General features: G+C 37.0%; 1 protein-coding gene across 2 annotated transcripts in view; it reads left to right on the top strand.

The window, feature by feature from the left end:
• Positions 1-24,989, top strand: part of FAT4 (FAT atypical cadherin 4) — a 236,793-nt gene that overhangs the window by 182,053 nt on the left and 29,751 nt on the right. For both annotated transcript variants that reach the window (XM_069104858.1, XM_069104857.1), the window contains exons 10-11: positions 20,030-20,134; positions 21,730-22,037. In XM_069104858.1, coding sequence (XP_068960959.1) covers positions 20,030-20,134; positions 21,730-22,037 — 413 coding nt within the window. The remainder of the gene's footprint in view (positions 1-20,029; positions 20,135-21,729; positions 22,038-24,989) is intronic.

Genomic DNA, 24,989 nt, shown 5'->3' with positions numbered 1-24,989 from the left:
CCAAACTGTCCAACCATTACATCCATACCCAGTCAACATCTGGGTTTTTCAAAGCCGGGGGACTCTCAACAACGGCTTCCCAGAATTCAGATCAAATCACAGAACACTTCTCAAAGTGAGTCCCAAAACAAAGCTACACATCAGGGCTTATATAGCTTTCTCCTGGCTCAGAGAATGTAACAACCTTATTGACCCACTGGCCAATCAAAAAGTATCTACTGAAAAACAAGCCTCCCTCCCCAGGCTTCTGCTGCACTTTAGCCTAGGGGCAGGGAAGATCTTTAAAATTTACATTCGCATTACAGGGATGCAGAGCCAAGGCAATCAGTTTGGCTTTTCCTCAGAGCCCACATTCCATATTTCATCTCCATCTAACAACAACAACAACAACAACTTGCATTTATAAATTGATTTAAAGTTTGCAAAAAAAAAGAACTTCATGAAACTCGGATAGATTTGATTCTCACACAGTAACCCTGGGAGGTAGATACTGTTATTATCTCTATTTGACAGGAGAGAGAACTGAGGGAGAAAGAGACTAAGTGACTTGTCCAAGGTAACTCAGGTAGTAAATGTCTGAGGCCAGATTTGAATTCACTAATATAGGGACTAAAGGTGCTAAAGTAAATAGTTGATATTGACTCAATAGAGGACCCCAAGTGGCACAAAGAGTCATTTGAAGAGATTCAAAAGAAATCTCCAAAGTAACTAAGGGATTCTTGGAATTCTCATGTACCTGTAATACATTTTAATATTTAGATTCTTTCACAGTCTTGTGTACTCTTTCCAATATTACCATGTTGTGATCGGTCAATGACTTTTCTACTAGTGTGACACTTACCCCGTGTCATCACAAAAACTCACTTGACATTCTAGAGTAAGAGGACATGGGATGAACTGGGGCTGGTAGCTCACAGTATCACAGATTTAGAGTTGGAAGGGACTGGAAAGGTCATTAATTCCAACTCTCATTTTACAGATGAAGAAACAGAGGCACACAGAAGGTAAAGGGATTTATCCAGGGGCACACAGTTAACAAATGCTTGAGATCAGATTGGAGTCCAAGTCTGTCTGACTCCATGTCTAACATCCTGTCTGCTAGCAAGGAGAAGCAATGAGTCAGATAGGTAACATCAATTTATTAGTGTATGCATAGAGTCCCAGCATAGCAACCAATTAGAAGTGTCCTCGTTGCTGATGGGAAGTCGTCAGAGAATTTTTGCCCTTACTCCATGGAGAGGAGAAAATGGCAGGTAACAACCTCCATTAGACTTCCCTAAAGGGCACAGCCAGGGAAGACAGAGCACTTATCAATCATCAAATCCCAACCTCAGTTTCCCTCTCGAAGCATTTGACACTTTTCTTATTCCTCATCTCATCCCAATCACTTGACCTCATGCTTCATCCCCCAAGTCAGTTTCTACACTCCTCATCCAGTTCAATTTTGAGCCATTCAGTTTTCTTCAGCATCCCCAGGGTGCTAAGGTCTAAAATTCCCTTAGCTCCTCTGCTCCCTGTCACAGAGATGGAACATATGTCACTGAGACAAATTGATGGATGGGAAAGCAATGAGATCCCCTTGTTGCTTTTCTCTACTTTCAAATAGCTCTCTCAGTTAACATATGTTCCCTGCAAAGGGCTTCTTGAGTTCAAAAGACAGAGCCAATGCTGTCCATACACTTTAAAGACTCAGGTCACTGACAGTTATTGTTAATTGACTGGCAGGTCTAATTAAGTGAATGATGGGAGGATTTTGTTTCACAAGACAGCACCACATTACATTATGTGCACAAGAGTATGGCAGGCTAATCCCAGCTTCCACAGCCTCAGAAACTCCTTAAAGTCAGTAGCCCACAAAGCCAAATAATGTTAAACATAGTCTGTATTCCTGTGGAGTCATTCAATGCAATCTTATGGCATATAATCGTTTGGTTAGTCAATATTATGGTAATGGGAAGAGAGAGTGTGTAACTCTTTTTATTAAGTCTCAGTGACCTAGTAAAGCATACAAGATCTTTTTTTCAATGCCAGATCACCTAGTGAATATTTTTAATAGAGAAAATATTTTTTAATTTGAAAAACAAACAGAAAAACCTCATGTTCATTTTTCCCAAAGAATAATGTTCTGCACAAATTTCCTTTGGATATTCATAGGAGTCATCCCATTTGATTAAAATAAAAATTAAAAGTTGATACTATGGCAGCTAGGTGGCAAAGTGGGTAGAGTGCTGGACTTGGAATCAGGAAGTTCTGAGTCCAATTCCAACCTCGGGTATTTACTAGCTCTGTGGTCCTGGACAAGTCACCTACATTCTCTCTGCCTCAGTTTCCTCACCTATACAATAGAGAAAAAAACAGCCCATACCTCCCAGGGTTTTGTTAGGATCGAATGAGATGATGTATATACAGTGCTTTGCAAAACTTAAAGCTCTCTATGAAAAATAGCTGATATGTGTATTCCACTTATTATGAACCAGGCACCGTACTAAGGCCTTTGCAAATATTCATTCATTTGGGAGGTCTTGAGTCAGGTCTTCCTGAATCCAGGACCAGTGATCCACCCATCACATTGCCGAGCTCCTAGTCATCCTTGATATTGCTATTATATGTCTTGCCACCATCACTGCTAAATCAGTTGCTTGTGTGAAAACGGGTATTATCCCAGAAAACACTCTGGTGCTAGTCTACAAAGCATTTTTAGAGTTAAGACAATTGCCTAAATGAAGTGACGTTTCTTAAAATAAGGAGTCAAACAAATATTAAATAACAACAGCGATGATTGTCATCATACTACCACACCTTTATATACTAATTTATGGTTTGTAAACACATAATATAGCTCATTGATCACCCATACCACTTTATGACCGGTTTTGTAAATGGAGAAACTGAGTCTCAGGTTAAGTTACATTTCCAGAGTCACACAGCTAGAAAATATCTGAGATTGGATTCTGATACTGTTTTTTCTGACTTCAAGTTCAACATTCAATCCCATATGCCATGCTACTATTTATATCTTGCTTTAAGGTTTACAATGCATTTACATGTATTATCTCATTTCACAAAAACCCCTATGAGGTAGATGCTATTATTATCTCCATTTTATAGATGAGGAAACTGAGGCTGAGTGGTTAGGTGACTTCCCCAGGGTTACACAGGCTGGTGAGGCAGAATTCAAACTCAGGTCTTCCTGACTCTATCCTATCACCTTTTCAGTCTTTTTTTTTTTTTTCAGTTTTGTCTGATTCTTCATGACCCCATTTGGGGTTTTCTTGACAAAGACCCTGGAGTGGTTTGCCATTTCCTCCTCCACCTCATTTTATGAATGAGGAAACTGAAGCAAGCAGAGTTAAGTGACTTGTCCAGTATCACACAGCTAATAAGTGTCTAAAGACAGATTTGATCTCAGGAAGCTGAATCTTCCTGATTCTAAGCCCAGTGCTCCATCTATTGCATCACCTAGCTATATCAATGAGGCAGAAAATAATACAAGCATATTTTTAATGTGAAGTTAATTTCAGGTTATCAAATTGGGACTCATAGACTCATTACCACTCATTCAACTCAGAAATGTGGAGGCAGAGAGGACCATATCATCGTGATAGATAAAACTGGCCTCGGGAGAGTTAAATGACTTCTCTGAGGTCACATCACCAGCAAGTCGCCATTGCTTTCTTCTATCCGTATCTAATGTTAAATACTGTTTGGAATAAGATGCAGTGGCTCAGTCCCTATGAATATCCAAAGGAAATTTGTGCCAAGATTGATTCTTTAGGAAAATTGAGCCTTTTTTTGTTGTTGTTCATTTGTTTTGTTTTTGTTTGTTTCATTGTTGTTGTTTCTTCCAACAAGGAAGGATTTTTGTGTGTTTGCTTTCAAATTAAAAACATTTCCCACAGGTTTGTGTGGGTTGGTGGATGTTGCAATTAGAATATTAGCAGATGATATGAGATGTTAGCAGTGATGACAAAGACATGTGTAGGAGATGCATGATGGGAAAATGGGGGTGGTGTCTTTGTGTAGCCAGAGCAAGAAAGAGCAGACATACAGCTGCAATCTTGCATTTATAGCCACAGAATGTTAAGAGACCTAGGAAAGGCCTTGGCATGGAGAAGCCCAGAATGAAAAGGCCCAGACATGCTTTGATTGACACGCATGAAAAAAAGACCCACATTGATGAGATCACTAATCCACTGAAAGATTGCAGCTCTCAGAGTCTGCTTGGTACTAGAGACAACAGGTCATGGGATTTAGGGCTCCGTCAAATGACCTCCTGTCATTTTATCTCTCTCTGTGCTTCTCTCCTCTGAAGTCTAGCCTTTGTTCTCACCTTGACCTCCAGTCTCCCCATCCCTCAGTAATCTCCCAGGTCATTGACCCTGCTCTGATTTCACTTTCTTCCCTTCCAATTTCCACCCTGTAATTAGTTCAATGGTACAGTCTCCTGTATTTTGCTGAGGATATAAAGGCTATTCTCACGAAAGGATGAATGAATGGAAATTTAATAAACACTTACTATGTGCTTAATATTCACTATGAGCAAAGTACTATGTTAAGGAAGACTGGGGACACAACCAGATAAGCAAGACAGTTCCTTTTCTGCTGGATCTCACATACCCTAAGAAAGAGACAACGTACACAAGAGGTTTTAACTGCACATCAGGAGGTACTGAGGGTGCTGAGGCAAACCGGGTCATGATGCATCTTCTTTATTGCCACTTCCACTGATAAAAAATAAACAGAGACCTTTCTGATGTTGCACCATAGAACAATGCCAAGGAATTTGGTGGACAGAGCTTTCTTTTCTGGATCTTTAGTCACTGTGGCTGCTGAGGAGGTGGAGACTGTGGCACTTGTGAAGAAAAGGGAATAGGTCACCTCTCCATAAGGCTTCATTCCTTGGATAATGGCTACAAGAAAGTAGAATTGTTGGTCTGGGTGATGTTCCTCTTCTCAGTACTCAGCTTAAGGTCCTAAACCATCACCATGTAGATCAGAGGAAGTAGATGGATGATTGATGGATTGGTTTGTTACTTCAACCAAGTTCGTTCATCTTCTCTGTAGGTTTGCAGTAGGTTGGCATCGCTGGCCTTTTCTCTACATGGTTTACTCCCATGTATCATGACTGTGAGGTATGAGGCTGAAGCATGGCCAGTGGGGGACATTGCTCTTTCCATGCTTTTTGGGCAAGCTGGTCTTTAATGCAATACACAAGCATTTGTTGGTGGTAGTGTGGATATCAAGACCTTTTCCAATAAGGGTTGCTTCCATCAATGGTAGCTTCTGGGGTCATTTTAGGGGGTTCAGTATTCTCATGGGTTTTTGAAAAGATCCTTAAGATGGGCTTAATGTGTTTCAATATCTTCATTTCTTTATCATTTCTACTTCTTTTGAAAAGTTTGTCACTTTACTTTATGTTTGTGATTATTTGCCGTTTCAATGTATTAATGTTTGCTCTCTATCCCTTTCACCATCATGTTGTAAGACTGAATAGAGTACACTTGGTTAATTGGTTAATGCTTGCAGACAGTTCTATTTGCTACAGACCTTTCTATGGCAAATTTCAGATAATTTTAAGTGAAATTTTGACCATATTCATTCTTGTAAGTTACAAATGAATTTCATTGATGACAGTGGTTTTATTGATATCATATAGCCTGTGTACTGCCTTGTATCCACATGAAGCGAAGAGACAGGTACCCAAATTTAGGATAGACTCTTTATAGTAGATCTGCAGATTGACATGGTTGAGAATCACACAAGATAGGTAGAAATCCATGGAAGGGCTGAAACTCATCCTACTAGAGAAAATACCTATATCACCATTAGAATGTAATTACTTTGAGAACAGAGATTATTCCTTCTTTGGCTTTGAAGCTCCAATCTTTATCAGGGTGTGTGGCACAGAGCAGGTATAAAATTAATGTTTGTTAACCAATCTGTTTGTCAGTGCTATAATAATTCATAGAAATACTTAAGCATGTAGTTTTCATGATGTAATAGAAACAATAAAGAGGAATGGTTTAAAGCAGGAAAGAGGCACACAGATGTCTGTTAACGAAGACCATGTCATCAGTCAATGGGTATAGTCTTGTCTACTTCCCTGGTATAACCCAGTTAAGATTAAGGGGATCATAGATCTGAGATCTAGACCTGGGAGGAACCTCGGAGTCTACCTAATTCAATCCTCCTCATTGTTTGTTTTTGTTCAATCATGTCTGACTTCATGGCCCCATTTGAGATTTTCTTGGCACAAATACTGGAGTGGTTTGCCATTTCCTTCTCCAGCTCATTTTACAGATGAGGAAACTGAAGCAAATAGGGTTAAGTGACTTGCCCAGGGTCACAGAGCCAGTAAGAGTCTGAGGACAGATTTGATCTCAGGAACATGAGTTGTCCTGATTTCAGATCTGGCACTCCATCCTTTGTACCACCTAGCTGTCTCTCTCCTCATTTTATGATGAAGAAATTAAATTCCAGGGACACTGAGTGACTTTCCTAATATCATTTGACAGAGTCAGGATTTAGGCCCACATTGTCTAATTCTAAATACAGTGTGTTTTCCAATGTGCCATGATGCCTTAGGAAATTTCCTAACACATTCTTTCCATTGTTATCACAGACCACAACACTGTAATATATACTGCCTCTGAATAAATCCTGGTAGCCATCCTGGTAGCCATAAGCAAATGTAATCCCTACTCATTTGTTAATCATTAGAAAGTCTAGAAGGCAACTACTTATCTTTTATCTAGAAGATAACTACTTTGTCTTTTAATCAAGTAAACATTGAAATTCATTGGCATTTGAATTTGGATGATTGCTATTTTAGTTTAAAAAAAATTCACAACTGATCTATATTCATCAATAGAAAATTCTAGTCCTATACTACTTTAGTGAGTGTATCCATATATTAAAACATACTTTCCAATTATTGATCTGTACAATGACTTAAATCAGAACAGAAATCATTGAGAAGTTGGCTTCTTTTGATAAGATTTTTGTCAGTTGCTTTCACATGTAGAGATGACAGCCTCCTCAATATAGTTTTATAGAGACAAATTAACCTCAAAGTAGCCTCATTAACAACAGGAAAATTACACATGCACACATGTTTATAGATATACTCATATATATCAAGATAGACAGAAAGATAGACAAATAGGTAGATAGACAGATACATAGAAAGATAGACAGACAGACAGACAGACAGACAGACAGACAGACAGACAGATAGATAGATAGATAGATAGATAGATAGATAGATAGATAGATAGATGCTAAATATATAAATTGTCATAGCAGGATTTAGGTGGCACAATGGATAGAATGCTGGCCTGGAGTCAAGAAGTTCTGAGTTCAAATCTCACCTCTGATACTTATTAGCTATCTGACCCTGGGCAAGTGAGGAAGTTTCTTGAGTGACTTCTGCCTCAGTGTCCTCATTTAGAGATAATGATAATATCTACCTGCCAGGGTTTTGTGAAGATTAAATGAGATAATGTTTGTCAAGTGCTTGGTACAATATCTGTCACTAAATATATACTTAATAATGACTATATATATTATATAGACTTTACATGCATTATATACACACATACACATGTATACCTACAAATATATATGTACGATACACCAATACACATGCATATATGTATATATAAATGTAAACATCTATTTGCATATGTTCATATTTATAGAAATCTGCATATAAATGTTGATCAGCTTTCTAATTAGTAATCACTTTGTATGAGGAATCCTTGATGGCTTATGCTCTAAGTCTTATGGTAGGTTTCTTCCTTTCCTTTAAACTTTTCCATCCTGTTTGCCATTTCTTTGCATGATGAAGGCATTGAGGTATTTGGAATTCAGAATTCCCCACCTTTGTTTCCTCAAGAGAGGGTATCAAATACTTCAAAGTATACCTGTCTCGTTGGATTGTCTTTTTTTCCTCCAAGATTCCCATTGTCATTCTGTTTTTACTCATGGATACTTCCAAGTTCACTAAGGACTGAGTGCCTTTCCTACTTGGATTTGTCTGGTGATGTGCAGCACGCAGAGTCAAAGTTTCACAAACAAAGAGATGATAGTCACCAATTTTGACAGTATAACAGGAACGTAGATAAGGAACTAGAAAGCACATTAGAAGCCGTCAAACTCAATAACTTCATTTTACAGATGAGGAAACTGAGGCTCACATTCAGTGACGTGTTCATGATCACACAGCTAACAAGCATGAAAGGTGGAACTTGAACACAGGTCTTCTTAACCGTAGTCTACCACTCTATACATTAGGTTACATACCCTGGGAGGCTCTCCACACTGCTCAGCACTAAATCCCTGGGCAATTCCAGCCCTCTCTATGAACCTAGTTAATTAGCCAAAGTAATATATAGAACACCAGAAATTCTAAAAAGTGATCTTTCCTAATCCAGAATTCTATATAATCTATTTGAGCTGTTTTGACTTACAGAAACACTTTCGGGCCTCTCCATGTCATAATCATCATAGCTTAAGTACTTATCGTGTAAGAGGGAATTTTTTAAACCTTTCATTCTCATTTTATAGATTTTTTTTAAATGAGCCTTTGCAAGAATAAGTGATAGGTATAAGAACAACCTGGGACTCAAATCCTAGTTTCCTAAGTCGTCTATCTCCTTTAAAACACACACACACACACACACACACACACAACTACGTTTCTACATTAAAAAAAAGCACAATTACATTAGGTGTACATTATGTTTGGTATCTTGGGGCTCCCAAGCATGTAAATTTGACAGTAACCTCTCTTTATATTGTGTATTCAAATGAAAAGTAATCCACCCCCTGGCTGGGAGAGGTAATTCAAACAAGGTGAATGACTCTGAAGGGGGAGAAAGTTTGTAAAATGAGTCACTTGGCACCATGTTTAATTTCTGGTCCAAATGTAAACAAACATGGGTTCTTTGGGCCAATCAGCATTCTCGCTCATCTGACTCTGCAGCAGGATACATGTGTTCTTAATCTACAAGCTGCAAGATCTTGTAGAGAGAAAGAAAAAAAAAAGGCTGCCTGAGGAGTGCTGTTTTTTCAAACTTCTCCAAACTCACCAGTGCAATTAAAGTAAATGGAGACATTTCTAAGAAAGCAGTTGAACTGAGTCTTTAATGATTTTTGTCTATGGGTACAGAACAAATGGTCTTGTCTTTCCCCAGGCCAGATAAAAATCACTGGACCTCCAAAATCAGCATTTAGGGCTACTTTTAATGCCAAGTATAATGGACAAATAGCAACAAGTTTGCACTTTTTTTAAATGAACCATCCCAATTGACCTGTGTCAGACTTTAAAACTTCTTGGAAACACCTTTTTCCAGTGAAAATTCATGTTCCAATAATGTGAAACTCCAAGGTATTTAGGTTTTGGTTCACAGGATTGCAAGATTTGAACACTGAAGGCCACCTTGGAGGCCATCTAATCTAACTCCCTCCTAAATGCACCCCCTTCACATTACGCTCATCACATGCAGCCTTTGCGGGGCCTTCTATCTCCATTTTTCAACATGATTAATTGACAGGAGGTGTTTCTGCTTTTGTTTTTTTTCTCTCTTTATCTTGTTTACTTATTTGTAACATACAAACATGGCTCCTAGTTCAGTCTCCTAGATAAAAAAACAAGGCTATTTCTGGGTAAAGGGGTGAAGGGAGTTCCTCTAAGGGGGAATGTATAAGGTATAACATCCTGAAAAGCTTCCTACATTGGGCAAATCTAGAAGTCCAAAGCACATAGATAGAAAGACAGTTCGACCAATCTATAGACAGATGGATAGACAGATGGCTGGATAGATGATTGATTAATTGACAGACAGACAGAGCATTTATTAGGTGCTTGCTATGTTCCTGGTTCTGTGCTAAGTATGGAGTGATGTGACGAAAGTATGCCAAGACACACCCTGGTAACAGCCTCTTCAATCTGCTTCCAGGCTCTTTTCCTTGTTAAGTCACTCTCAGGTTCATAGGGGCAATCTAAGGTATGGATATGTTCAAGTTTATCCAAAATGGAGGACATTTCTCTTATTGGCTCTCCCCCAACCCAGTCTGAACTGGGTAAAATCTCATTTCCCTTTGGATTAGATTTCGCTCTTTCGGTATCAAATCACACACTGATAGACAACATTCATTATTAAGGTTTGAATACTTTGAGGTTAAGGTTTTGGATACTTTACTGGCATGAACACACAAATAAGTCCTAAAAAGGAACACCAACTTTAATTGCAAGCAGTGAGGATCCCCACAGGGTCGGGGGATGGTGGGCAGCTTCACTTGCCCTCCTACCCCCACCCTTCACTCATCTTCCAAATCATGACAAGTAGAAGGAGCAGACAGATAGAGGGAATTAGGTATCCCCGGAGTAGCACTCCAAGAGAGGGGAATGGAAAATAAAGTGGCTATGGGTGGGATTCCTGGCAACCATTTGTGTGTATTTTGGACTAGTCTGTTGTCTAGTCTTCTGAGGGGTCCAGGTCCACCCACATCTTTCTGGTATTGGATCAGAACTTCATTTCCAATCCTGCCTCATATATGTATTAATGTGTGACCATGGGCAAATGACATTCTCCTTCCGAAGATTCAGGTTCCTTTTCCTTCTTCTTCTATAAGAGAGTGAAGGGTGTTCTCTTGCAGCTTTAAGTCTACATTCCCGGGGTCCCCTTGCTCTGGGGTCCTTTGCTCATCGTCATCAGCTTGAACAGAGGCCATCAACCATAAGTGTGCTTCTCACTTGCCCATCCTGTAAAGCAAAGGCAATCCCAAAACACCTGTAGTTAGCCAGCAGACACTTCAGGAACAACACTTCTTCCTTTCCACCTTCCAGCTTCTCTGCAAAAGTTCTTTTGGAGGTCACCAAAATTCAGACCGCTTGAGGCTTTCTCACACATAGCACGTATGCTAGATAGCCAGTAGTCTTCTTCATGTTCAGCAATGATATCTCTAGGCAAGGAGTTATGCCCTAAGGACGGTTATCCTGGCCCCCAGATTTTTTTACCCTTCCTTACTCTAAACATCCTATTTTAAATAGATCCTAACATTACATCATTTGTAGACCTTTCACCCTGTTGAATGCACTCCTCTGTGTTCTTTCTAGTTTATTAACACCCCTCTTAAACTATGGTGGAACCCTGAACTGAATATATCCTCCCAATGTAGTCTGAATAGGGCAGAGAAAAGGGAGCATCAAGCACCTTCTCTGAGAGGTCAGCCCTCTCTGAATGAAGCCCAGGATTGCCTTCATTGTGAGCCCGCACTTGCTTTCTAGTACAACTGTCATCAGTTGGGTTGTCCCAGTTATCATACCCAGGGATAAATATTAATCTTGAGAATAGTTCTTGATCTGTGATTTCATTGGTATAGAAAGCTTCAAATAAGGATGCTCTACAAGGCATGTGGGCATTTTCTTGCCAACTTATAGCATTAGATCAGAGGTTAACCTTTGTTGTAAAAGATGTCTGATAATGCCTATGGAATTGTTCTGGGAATAATGTTTTTAAATATTGGAAGGGGATACTAAATTTTGGCTAGACTTCAGTGAATATAAGGATGTATGTTCCCATATATGTTCACAGACCCCCCCTTAAGCCTGTCCACAGATCTTGGACCCCAGGTTAAGAACCCCTCTCTTAGAGAGTTGACTGAAATACTGAGAAGGCTGAATGGCTTATCCAGGGTCACATAGCTATTGGCTCTACAGGTCAGATTTAGCTGGCTCTAAGCTCAATTCTCTATCCACTATACCACATTGCCCATCAAAAAAATAGTTGGGTTGGAGGAAATACAAAAAATGTACCCTTGAGGGCTTCTACTTTGCAGAAGATAAGATGATAAGAGATGAAGTTTTACCTTTCACATTCTGTCAGACTTGCTATGAAGATTAAAGGAGATTAGAAAATTCTTTGAAAATTGGAAAGTCCTATGTAAATAGACAAGGTTAGAATCCTGATATTTATTATTTTATACTTTAGTGTGTGAGAGAAGACACACTGCATCGGATAAAAGAGTTGTTATCTTTTGCCTGCTTAGTGGAAAATTGGAGGTGTTAAGGAGGAGGGGGTTCAATTAAAGAGGAAAATAAGGGACTTGTAGAGTCCTGAGCAGCGCTGGCCTGCAGGGAGAAATAACATGAAGGATACCAGTGTTGTCTTTAGTGCTTTCCCATGCTTTTTGGCATTCCCCTTACCCAAACGAGCCTCCTGACCTCCTGCAAAGACTTGCAGACTTTCCCTTCTCTCAATGATCATTACTCAGGCCTGTTTCTCATTACTGCCCCAGTACTCTGGTCTTCGCTAGTTAACATGGGTAGTCGTCATGGATTAATCATCTCTACGGATCTCTGCCAAGTTACCCCTCCCAGGTGGCATGTCTTAACCCAGTTAAAGAATGTCCTAAAAGAGACACATGCATTTGGGAATTGTTTTGATTAGGAGGGAATTTTGGACATTCCCTCACAAAACCAGTGTATGTAGACCCTGAATGACAGAATGAGTGAATAAATAGAAGAATGAAAGGAATCGATAGGGGAAAAACTTGTCAAGTGTTTACTATGTATCAGACACTGCACTGAGTTCTGGGAATACAAATAAAAGCAAAAGGAAAATCAATCCCTGTCCTCAAGGAACTTACTTTCTAATAGGAAAAGACACCACAGATAAGGGAATGAATGCCCCTTCCAATATGGCATTTTTCATAATTGGATAGTCCAGTATTTGGAAAGGGCCTGTTTGATGTCCTGTAGGCTTTCTTCTAATGTATTACTTAGACCCTAAAAACTTTAAACATAGCAATAAGACATGGCCATTTTATAATATTTTGCTCTTTGGTCTATCATATACTGAAAATATATGAAAATAAAAGTGACTCAGACAGTCTTTTACGTAGAAAAGTTAAAGGGATAGTGACTGGGTCATAGGACATTGTAGGTAGGGGGACGTTTAATCAACAGGCACAAACAGTATGCCAATATAATAAGAACATTCACCTTAGTCTCAAATACTTAATATGTGATCCTTTCTTGTTTCTTTGTTTCTATGTTTGTTTGTTATCTCCCCCATGAACTTGTGGGCTATTTGAAAGGATTGTCTTTTGCCTAGTGCTTAACACAGTGCCTGACATATGGCAGATGCTTAGTAAATGTTTATTCATGGGTTGACCCATGATTTCATTGAAAGGGGAATTGCTCATATGGAAACTCCTTCCAAAGATACATAACAGCAACTCATCTGCAATAGAGTCTTAGAAAGTTATTTGTCATCACTGAGGGGATAACTGAATTGTCTAGGGTTATAGTCATGTCAGAAGACTTCAACTATAACTCCAGTGTGATAGACACAGAGCCCATGGCGCCTATGAATATGCTGTTACAGTTCTAAATCACAAAATGTAACATGATTTCTACATTGAAGGCAGAACCAAAACATTTATTCAATCACCAGAAAGCTGAATCCCAACACGAGAAAGACAAATCCATCATAGCAACCAAGAAGTTAGTACACATAACCAATTCACAAACACCAGCATCCACAAGCCTTCCCTCCATCAGGCCTTCAAAACAAAGCAGGCTCCCTTAAGCAAAGGTGCCCCTCTCTCACTCATCTTAGTAGCTTTGCCTCTACTCTGGCTGCTCCCAGCTTCACATGTGCTCTCCTCTGATGCTTCCTGCTCCATCCTTCCTGTTCCACCCTTTCAGCAAGCTCCTCCCACCATGGGCTCCATTTGATTACATTTGGTCGATTAAGGGTTAAGGAAGATCTTAAAATGCCCATTACTATTACATAAATCCAAGCCTTCTTGACCCCAAGACCTGGTACAAAACCTCTATGTTCTACACCAAAGTTCTGCAAATGTTTCCTATTATGGGCAAGATAGTAAACATCTTACACTTTCTGGGCAAAGAGGTAAATTTGAGGGCATTATGTAGGTACTTATAAAACAAGATAGAAAAAAAAAAGTTTTCCATAATTTTTTTTTGGAAAATTCACATAATCGCAATAATAATTATATATATGGACCCAATAATGAGAAGAATGGAGTGTTGGGGGGAACACTTTATCTAATTGGGGTTCAAATATAGTGTTCTTTATCATTAAAACCTATGACCAATATTCATCTGTTAAAGTTAATCTATCATAAGATTTTATATATTTCCTCTTTAAAAATGTCTTTTCATCAAGATAAGTACTGACAAATACCAATATCAGCGCATGAGTATATGATTTTTATTTCATTAAATATTTCTAAATTTCATTTAAAACATTTTAATTCTTTTTTTTTAAATTGAGTTTGAAGTCCTCCTACATCTCCCCCTGCACTTCAGAATGTAAGCAATATGATATCAATTATATATGTGAAATTATGTAAAACATATTCCTGCATTAGAAATGTTGCAAAAATTCCCCCATGGTGGGGAGAGGGGGGGAGAAGAAGGGGGAGAAAAGTTGAAATTCAAGGGATTGTGGAACTGAACGTTGTAAACTAAAAGTAAATAAATATTTTCCTTATAAAAGAAATGTTGCAAAAGAAACACACATAAAAAAATAAAGTGAAAAAAGTATGCTTCATTCTGTACTTAGATTTCATCTATTCTAGTTGATCATTGTTACAATATTGCTGTTATCATGTACAATATTCTTCTAGTTCTGCTAACTGCAATTTGTATCATTTCATATAAATCTTCCCAGGTTTTTCTGACACAATCCTCTTCCTTATTCCTTATAGAATAATAGCATTCTATTACTTTTATTTAACATAACTTGTTCACCCATTCCCCAAGTCATGAGTATTACCTCAATTTCCATTTTCTTTTTGCCAGTATATATATAAAAAAGAACTGAAATAAATATTTTTATCCAAATAAGATCTTTTCCCCTCTTCGTTGATCTCCTTAGGATACAGAACTAGTAGTAGTAGTGCTGGGTCAAAGGGTGTACATGCTTTTATAGCTCTTGAGTCTTGAGGTATAGTTCCAAATTTGGAAGTAGAATAGTTGCCCACTTCACAATCTGAAGAATACTCCATAGTATCCCTATTTTCGTACATCCCCTTCAAAATTTGTCATTTTCCTTTTCTTTAATGTTAGCCAATCTGATAGGTATGAGGTGGCACCTCAGAGTTGTTTTAATTTCTATTTTCCTAATCAATAGTGATTTAGAGCATTTTTATATTAATAGGTTTGTTTCTTTCTGAAAACAGCCTGTTTATATTCCGTGGCTATTTATCAACTGGAGAATGGTTTGTATTTTTATAATTTTGACTCAATTATCTCAATATTTGAGGAATGAGGCCTTCATTAGAGAATACTGCTGTAAATTCCCCACCACATCACCAGATTCTTTCTTTCCTTCTAATTTTGGTTGCATTAGTTTTGTTTGTGAAAAATGTTTTCAAATTTCATGTTATCAAAAGTATCCATTTTACTTCCCCTGATCCTTTCTACCTTGTTTAGAAATGTACTCTTTCCTGATCCATAAATCTGATAGTTAAAATTTTCCATGCTCTCCTAATTTACTTACATCACATATCACATCTAAATCATATGTTGATTTTGATCTTATTTTGGTATATATTGTGAGATGTTGGTTTATGCCTAGTATCTGCCAAACTGCTTTCCAATTTTCTGAAAAAAAACTTTTGTCAAATGGTAAGATTTTGCTTCCAAAGCTTGGATCATTTTATTTATTAAACTTAATATTAGTACGGTCATTTATTACTTTATATTGTGTACCTAATGTATTCCAGTAAGACATCACTCTATTTCTTAGCCAGCATCAGATTGTTTTAATGATGACCACTTTGTAATATAGCTTGAAATCTGGTATTGCTAGAGCTTCTTCTAAAACTTTTTTTTCTTTGATTCCCTTGATAATCTTGACCTTTTGTTCTTCTAGATGAATTTTATTTTTTCTATCTCTATAAAATATTCTTTGATCCTTTGATTGATATCATACTGAATAATTAAAATAACAGTAGAATTTTCATTTTACCCTGTATTGACTCAATCTTCTTATGAACAATTGATATTTTCCCAATTATTAAAATCTATATTTGTGTGAAAAGTATTTTGTTATTATATTCATATATTCCCTGGCTTTTTGTTGGCAGGTATACTACAAGTATTTTATATTGTATGCGATTATTTTAAAAGGATTTTTTTTTCTTTCCATCTCTTCCTACTGGGTTTTGTTGGTAATTATAGAATGCTGATGATTTATTTAGGTTTATTTCATATCCAGCAATTTTACTAAAGTAATTGTTTCAACTAGTTTTTTCATTGATTCTCTAGGGTTCTCTATGTATAACATCCTATCATCTTCAAAGAGTAATAGTTTTGTTTTCTTGTTGCCTAATTTAATTCTTTCAATTTCTTTTCCTTGTCTTATTGTTATGAATAGCATTTCTAGTACAATATTGAATAATAGTGGTGGTAATGGATATGTGTGCTTCAAGAATCATTGTACTGGTTTTAATTGAGTATGTTCTTTACTTGGAAGGCATTTATAGAATTCTGTTAGATTCATTTCTTTAAAAATATTTGCCTTTTAGCATGTTATTACATTGAATATTAAACATTTCAATTGAAGTTACGTACAAGCTACTTTACTGCACTGTTAAAAGGATACTGAAATATCTTTTCTTTTTTGTTCTGCACATGCACTGAATTCCAAAAAAAAAATGGTGCTTAAATTGGTAGTGGGAACTTGGAAAATATATCCACTGAACATTTGCTTTGGAATAGTGATCTTTTTTCTTGTTTTAACTTCTGACAACATGGGAAGTATATAAAATAGCTTGGCATTCCTTATGATTCAAACAATGTTAGTTGTCATTGAATTAACTTCATCATAGCATAAGTTCCATATACAAGTGCTGTTTTGCCTTATAAATTTAGGTTGAATTCATTAAGAAACATAAACAACTCACATTAAGAGCTAATTTCCAAACCCCTTCAGTGTTCAATCATAGCTGTTGAGAGTGACTCCTCTTCTTCAGAAAATTTTCTTTCTTGTCTCTGATACCAAAGTCAGAGTAAAACTTTTACTTTATCTCCTCTTATTTTGACATGATGATTATACACTAGTAATTTTTTTTTTCAGTTGAGGTAGTTAATGGTAATATATCTGTCCCTTTAAACACTATTGAGTTATAATTGCATCACTGCAGTTTGTGGTATGATGGGAAGTCCATATTGGGTCTCATGCAACTACTCAATCTGGCTATTGTTGTGCAAAACAAACCGTGGAAAATACATACATGAATGAGAGGGTTGTATTCTAATGAAACTTGACTTACGTAAACTGAAATTTGAATTTCATATACTTCTCATGTGTCATGAAGTCTTCTTTTGAATTCTTTGAATCATTTAAAATGTAAAAAAAAAAAAAACCAAAAACATTTTAAACTCACAGTCCATAAAAAAACAGGTGAGGGGCTGGATTTGGCCTGCAAGCCATAGTTTGCTGATTACTATTCAATATCATGCAAACTCTCTTGATAAAGATTATTGTATAAAAATCCTCATCTATATTTTATTTAAATATGAATGCCATGTTATTATGTTTAAATAAAAAAATACAGGTCATCATTGTTATTGGAAATAACTTTTCCTTTCCCCACTCATCCCCACTGCCATTCCCCATTCTGTATGATATCTGATAGGGTCAGCTCAAAATTTCACCTTGGAAGTTGGTTTCTAGTACCATCTAAAATAATTAAGAAGGAAAAGAAGGAAGGAGGGAAGGGAAGAAGGAAGGGAAAAAAGGAAGGAAAGGAGGGAAGAAAGAAAGGAGGGACAGAGGAAGAAAGGAAGGAAGGAAGGAAGGAAGGAAGGAAGGAAAGAAGATAGGAAGGAAGGAAGGGTGAAATCAATATATGTTTAGAGAAGTATTGTGAGTTGTGGCTTATCCTCATTTAAAACCATATCCCTCATGACAGCAGGATTCAGTAATAGAAACAGAATGCGATATTCACAGAGCTTCACTTATATCTTTAGAAAGAAGGATCAAAAAAGAACAAGCCATTTGTTGAGTAGAGGATGCAATCTTTTTAGCTTTTCTTAAAAACGTGTTCAATAGATATGATTTGATATTGGCTTGAATGTTGTAAAGTCTTTTTGACAGAGAGCAATTACTGTTAGTCAAACCTTGTAATGACTAATTAACTAGCTGCTTAATTAATCACTTAATTAACCTAAAGTTACCACAATGCACAATGCCATGTTCTAGAAAAGGGAGAAGTAAAAGCACAAATAAGACAGTTGTAGCCTTCAAGATAAATGCATGCTAACCTGGCTTTAAGGTCACTTCTGAAATTCCATATGAGTTTAACATTTGAAAACCTCATGGAACCACTGTTAGATTTAGAAAACTAGTAAGCAGTTTGTGTAATGCCACACACATCCTAAATGTGCAAAACGAATGATGTGTTAATCACAAAGGGAGAGCAAAAAACAACTGGTGGAGACAGTCCACTCATTCTACTGATACCACGCAATGCCAAGGAAACTCAAAAAGCCTCCAACTTGTTAGAAGAACCCACTATAATTGCTTTGTCTTTAGAATGGTCCAACATCTTTTTAATTGACTGCTCTATGGACTCGTCAAGCCAAGTCAACAAGAATTTGACCAAAAGCAACTATAAACATTTGCTGGTGTTTGAATTCAACTCAAACTCCACCTTTGATGAAATGACAAATTAAAATTGAGGGGAGAAGTGACAGCGGGCATATTTGATGGCAGAGTATGCATGCTAATTGCTTGGAGTTTAGCATTGAGTTCATGTGATTCTGGAAAGGTTGTTGGAATCTAAGGGGAAAATGTTTGGCAGATAGCGGTGAATCTGGTCTATGAATGTGTTATGGATAATGTAAAAATCTCAGCGTCTGGAAAACAAATGCAGGGCAAAGAACACAGCACATTCCCCAGACTGGAGATAAAACGTAGCAGGAGATGAGATCACAGCAACACAGAGATACATTTGAACCATTCAAATGCTCATAATTTTCACAAGTTTTCATTTGTCTCAGATATTGAGGATCTGTGATTTCCATTACAGATTATAAGAGACACTCTCCTAAAAAGAACTTCGAATTTGTCCAAGAGCAAAAGTGCTAATCTTGGGTCTAGGGTCTATGGATAGATTTCAGAGGGTCTATGAACTTGGATGGAGAAAAAAAAAAGTTTGTCTATTTTTACTAACTTCTAACTGAAATTTTCACTAACTTCTAACTTAAAGTATCTGAGCCCATGTTTTAATTCAGGTCCTTCTGACTCCAGGGAGCTATCCACTGCAACACCTAGCTGCATCATTTAGCCTTTCTTTCACTTATTAAAAAGTATTATTTTGACATAGGCTCCAGAGACTTCACCAGGCTGGCAAACAAGGCCATAACAGAGAAATGATTTAGAGCCCCTGTCTCAGATACCTGGTGAAGTTAAGAGAGGTTCAGGGACTTATCCAGAGCTAAACAAGTAATGATAAAAGAAGGATTGAACCCAGGTGTAAAAAAGATCACACCTTTACTGCTCAGTTTCTCTGAAAATTTAATAAGTTTTAGTCAACATTCTCTTTCAAGAATACATTAGAAATTTCTCATTCAAATAAACAAAGAAATGCATAAATGAATGCATAAACAGTTGCTCTGAAATTATAATGAGTTTTAGTCAACAATCTCTTCTTAAAATATACTAGAAATTTCTCACTCAAATAAGCAAATGCATAAATAAAAAGAGAAATCCATAAATAAATATCATTTTAAAATAGTAAATCAAATGAATCCCACAAAATAATTTCTCTTGGTTTTCCTAATAAGGGGCATTTTCATAGTCTTAGGGCATTTTGAAATACAGTTAAAATTATATTAAGGCTCTTAGGACACCACGTAGAAAGGTAAGTTTTCTCTAGCTTAAGGGGGAAAACAATGTGTTCTGAGTGATCATAGTATAATTAAAGAAGAGTTCCATACTTAGCTTTCTAAAAACATTTTCATTTCTTTGCCCCTTTTCAGGAAAAATGTGTGAATCTTCTGTCAATTATTGTGAATGCAATCCTTGCTTTAATGGGGGGTCCTGCCAGAGTGGAGTAGAATCCTATTACTGTCATTGTCCGTTTGGTGAGTATGGCTTGTCTTTTCAGTTTTCAAGATTGGTCCTGGCTGATCCCCCAAATAGTATTAATGTTAGAGATGACTGGAGATGTTGAGAGAGTATCAAATGCATGCAGTGACAGCAGCATGAATAAAATAAAATCACTGGGCAACTGAAGATTGTGAAATCTGTATGGCACATCAACTAATTGTGGTGATTAAATGCTTCATCATATCTTTGAAATGACTCTGGGTTACAGAAAACTATACCATAAGAGCCCAATCCCCCCCTATAAATCCTAGGAAATTGGAAATATTCCCCATCTTGGAGTGTCTATCAATGTGGCAAATCCAAGACTTTCTGGGTTCAAAGATGCTAAGGGCTATACTGGTCCCATGGGAACTAAGGCTTCAAATGTGGTAGTTCAGACATCTGATCTCTAAGGGAGAAAAGGGATTACAATCAAGGGGCTGGGAGAGGGAAATCACACCAAACAAAACATGATCACTGAAATAAAAACAGTAATCAATATCAAGAATAATCAACATTATATTAATATATAATATTTGTATTATATAATATGTAATAATTATTATACACATGATACTTATATTTTCAATTATGCTTAGATTAATTACAAGATTAAATATATCATTATAATATATAATTTATTTTACACTGCAATGTGTTTTATGCTATATTTAGGTTATATAATATGGAATATTAACTATATGTGATTATACTTATAGTACATATATAATATAAACACTATATATGTATATATAATAGTGCTTTTTGCAAAGTTCTTTACAAATATACATTTTATCCTCATAAAAACTCAGAGGTAAGAGCTCTTATTGATACTATTTTACAAACAAGGAAACTGAGCCCTACCGAAGTTAAATGACTTGCCTAGGGTCACTGGATCTGAGTTCGGCTCTTTTTGACTCCATTCCCAGTACTCTGTACACTATGCCACCTAGTGGCCTCAGTTGGGAAATATAGAAATGAGTGTTGAATGTTCAAGACAACACCAAAAAGACCATCAAATAAAAATTCTTCAGTCCTTTATCATTCTACACGAATACTTCATTAGGTTCTACATTATTTTCATCATTAGAATAAAAGCTCATTGAGGATAGAGACTGCTTCAATTTAACTATCCACCTGACACATAGTAGGATCAATTAGCAAATGTGTGTTGATTCATTTCTTCCATCACAGGTATTCACTTAGCCATATGAATGAAGAAATGCACCTGCAAAATTTTAAAAACCAGCTCTCTAGAAAAAAATGTAGAAATGTAGAAAAAATAAATGTAGTCATGACACTCCAAGTTTAATCTTAATTATTAATATTTTCTCCATTACTTTCAGTTTATATGATCAAGAAAATAATAAATCAAGCCCTGATTTATATAATTTGCTGATTTTTGAGGTGTAAATGTTCACACTAACAATGTAACAATCAGCTCTCATGAGTCCATATGAGCTGGATCCATCACAGCTCTGCCTAAAAGTATATTTGAATCTAAGCTCATTAAAAAATAAAAGCTTCCTCAGACTCAGGTTGGTATGTTCAAATTGTCTCTTTGATTATATGTGTGTTTTCTCAACTCTAGGAGTCTTTGGAAAACACTGTGAATTGAATAGCTATGGATTTGAGGAATTGTCATACATGGAATTTCCCAGCTTGGACCCCAACAACAATTATATATATGTCAAGTTTGCAACCATCAAAAGCCATGCCTTGCTATTGTACAACTATGACAACCAGACGGGAGAACGGGCTGAGTTCTTGGCCCTGGAAATAGCAGAAGAGAGGCTGAGGTTCTCCTATAACATTGGCAGCGGTACATATAAACTGACCACGATGAAAAAGGTGTCAGATGGACATTTCCATACTGTGATCGCCCGAAGAGCTGGCATGGTAAGGCAGTAGTGCGTGAGTCAGCTGTTCCATTGTTCCAACTCTTTGTGAGCCCATGGATCACAGCTCACTAGGCCCTTCTATCCTCCATTATCTCCCAAAGTCTGCCCATGCTCATGTTTGTTGTTTCCATGACACTATAACTATCCATCTCATCCTCTGTCATCACCTTTTTATTTTATTTTAATCTTTCCCAGCATCAGGGTCTTTACAATGAAGACATTGGTGTATTATATATAATTGTATATATTGTATACAATTGGTGTATATAATCAGTAAAGGTATCGCCTTCCAAATCTGTGGTGGCCTGAAAGATTAGCCTGAATTAGACTCTAAATTGAGTAATATTGGGTGCATTCATTATGCTGTCAATTTGGGGAAATTATAGCCTGTGACTTAAAAAGAAATATTTCTCTTAAAAGTATCAAAAATAACAATCTCAGATATAAATGAAATCTCAAAGGGTACATACTTTAAACCATACCTGAACAGATTTCTCTTTAATACTATCCCTAATAAACGGTCATTGAGTCTTTCACTATCTCCAGAAGCAATCCATTCCTCATTTAGGCAGTTTGCTCTGTTAGGATATTTTTTCAATACATCTTTCTGAAATTTGTCTCTCCAAACTCTTCACTCATTGTTTTACACTCTGGAGTAAAGCAGAAGGGTCAAATCCCATTTCCAGAGAATTATCATTCAAATCCTGAAAGAGAGATATATGCCCTGAAAAGAGAAGTCTTCCTTATTCTGGGCTGAACATCACTAGCTGCCTTGTCTCTGCCTCCTTGCAACTCTCTTGTGACCCTAGAATTTTGGAAATAGTGCTGGTTTCAGGTGCCTTCATTCAGTAAATGTTTAAGAAATGCTTCTTACTCTACCTTACCTTGCCCAGTTCCAGACTAGATAAAGAGGATTACTGGTATTTCTCTTTCTTTTTTTATTGATAATTGATTCATCTGGAACCCTTTTTATATTTTCTGGGAAATTTTTTAAGGGAGATGGACTCAGATGTAACCTTTCCCATTGACTTCTTTGCCAGAAACAACCCACAGACTTATTGAGTGGAAAGTACTTTTCAAACCTCTCTAAAGAAAAGTAAGGCTAATGCTGTGAATTGAAAATCCAGTATGGAGGATGTCTCATTTGTCTTTAAGGTAGTTAGAATAATGAATAGCTGGTATTTAAGTTGGTACCAAGGTGAACATGAGCCAGCAGTGGGATGTAGCTACTGTAAAAGCTCATGCCCATTGAAATACAGAAATGGAATTTGAGTGCCCAGATCAATGGGATCAAGAGTCCTTCTGTAGGTTCAAATGGTCAATCTGCATCCAGAATACTGGATTTAGCTCAGGAGACCATATTTTAAGTGGGACATAGCTAAAGTAAAGCATGTACAGAAAAAGAATAACCAGCGAAAAAGGAGAGCTGTGACATATGAGGAATGGCTGAATAAATGGAGAGTGTTTAGCCTGGAGATTAAATGGCAAGGGGTATGATAGCCATCATCAGGTACTGTAGAATCTCTCAGCTAGTTGAGGGAGACGATTTATTCAATATTGCTTTATAAATCACCATTAGAAACATTGAGTTGATGTTACATGCAAACTGATTTTAGGTCCATCTAAAAGAGTGGCTTGAGAAGTATGGCAGAGGAGATAAGGCATTAGACCTAGAACCAGGGAAACCGGGGATCAGATCATGCTTTAGATAATGAAGTGTGATCTTAGGAAAGTCATTTAACTTCCCCATAACACTCCATTTCCTCATCTGCAAAATCTAATGCTGGTACCCAATCATCTCGAAGGTACCTTCAAGTTCTGAATCTATGATTCTCTGATCCTTTAGTTTCTAAAAATTAGATCCATTTAAAAATGATTCAGGCTGCCTCTGAGTCAAGAGGTCAATGCCACTGGAAGTGCTCAAGCAGAACCATCTGTCAGAGATCTTGGAGATTGAGTCAATTTATTAAGTAAAAGAAGAGATTGGGTGAGTCTATGTCCTCTTTCATCTCTCAGCTTCCAAGATTCTACAAAATGGGTGTTTGTGTGCGTGCGTGTGTGCGTGCGTGCATGTGTGCATGTGTGTGTGTGTGTGTGTGTGTGTGTGTGTGTGTGTGTGTAGGAAGGGAAGAAGGAGAAGAGAAAATCAAAATACCTTCATAGGAGGGCTCACCCTTTCCTTTTCTTTGTCATTTTGTGCCAAATGCAGTTTGGCAGTGCAAAATCTGTCAAGATTCATCCTACTTTTCTGTACTTCTGGAGTATACATTTTTTTTTCCTTTTTGTCAAAAGGCATAGAAAATAAAGCCCCTACTGGATTTTGCATCTGTCATGTCTTACTGTGTAAAGGGATTTGGTTGGAAAATGGTAAAGTCATTAACTTTTCAGTTTTGAAATATTGCAGCAACATAATAGAAACATCTCATCTCAAAGAAGTAATTGTTGAGAAATGCTACTCTAGGAAGAAGGAATATTTGACTGTAGAAATTAAATCAAAAGGATTCTGATCCAAATAGAACATGATCTCAAATGTCCATTGCATTGAATGGAAGGGCAGTGATTGTGCTTACTTTTAGAATGTAGCAAATAAAGATTAAATTTTGGGAAAATTATAATTACTGGAGACCTAAAATCAAAATAGCAATTTTCCAGGCTTTCTGTGTGTTATTTATCCCTCCTTATGAAAACACTCTTTTTTATTGTCAACTTAAGAAACATCCTTCTCTATTGTCCTTAAATATAACTTTATTAAACAATATCATGAATTTAACTATTAATTTCAGTCATCCTGCATTTCCATTTCCTTCTAAATTTACTTCTGTGAATTCTAAAGTTTTTTCTTTCTTTCTTCCTCCCTCCTCTCCCTCTCTCCCTCTCTCTCTCTTCCTCTCTTCCTCTCTCCCTCTCCTTCTCTCTCCCTCTCCTTTTCTCTCCCCTCCGTTTTCTCCTC

Source organism: Petaurus breviceps, unplaced genomic scaffold (genome assembly GCF_028583685.1).
Source record: "Petaurus breviceps papuanus isolate PSGF00001 unplaced genomic scaffold, PetGlider_PUasm1.0 689, whole genome shotgun sequence".
Lineage (NCBI taxonomy): Eukaryota > Metazoa > Chordata > Mammalia > Diprotodontia > Petauridae > Petaurus > Petaurus breviceps.
Note: the sequence above shows the minus strand (reverse complement) of the source record. Positions and strands in the feature narration are given on the sequence as shown.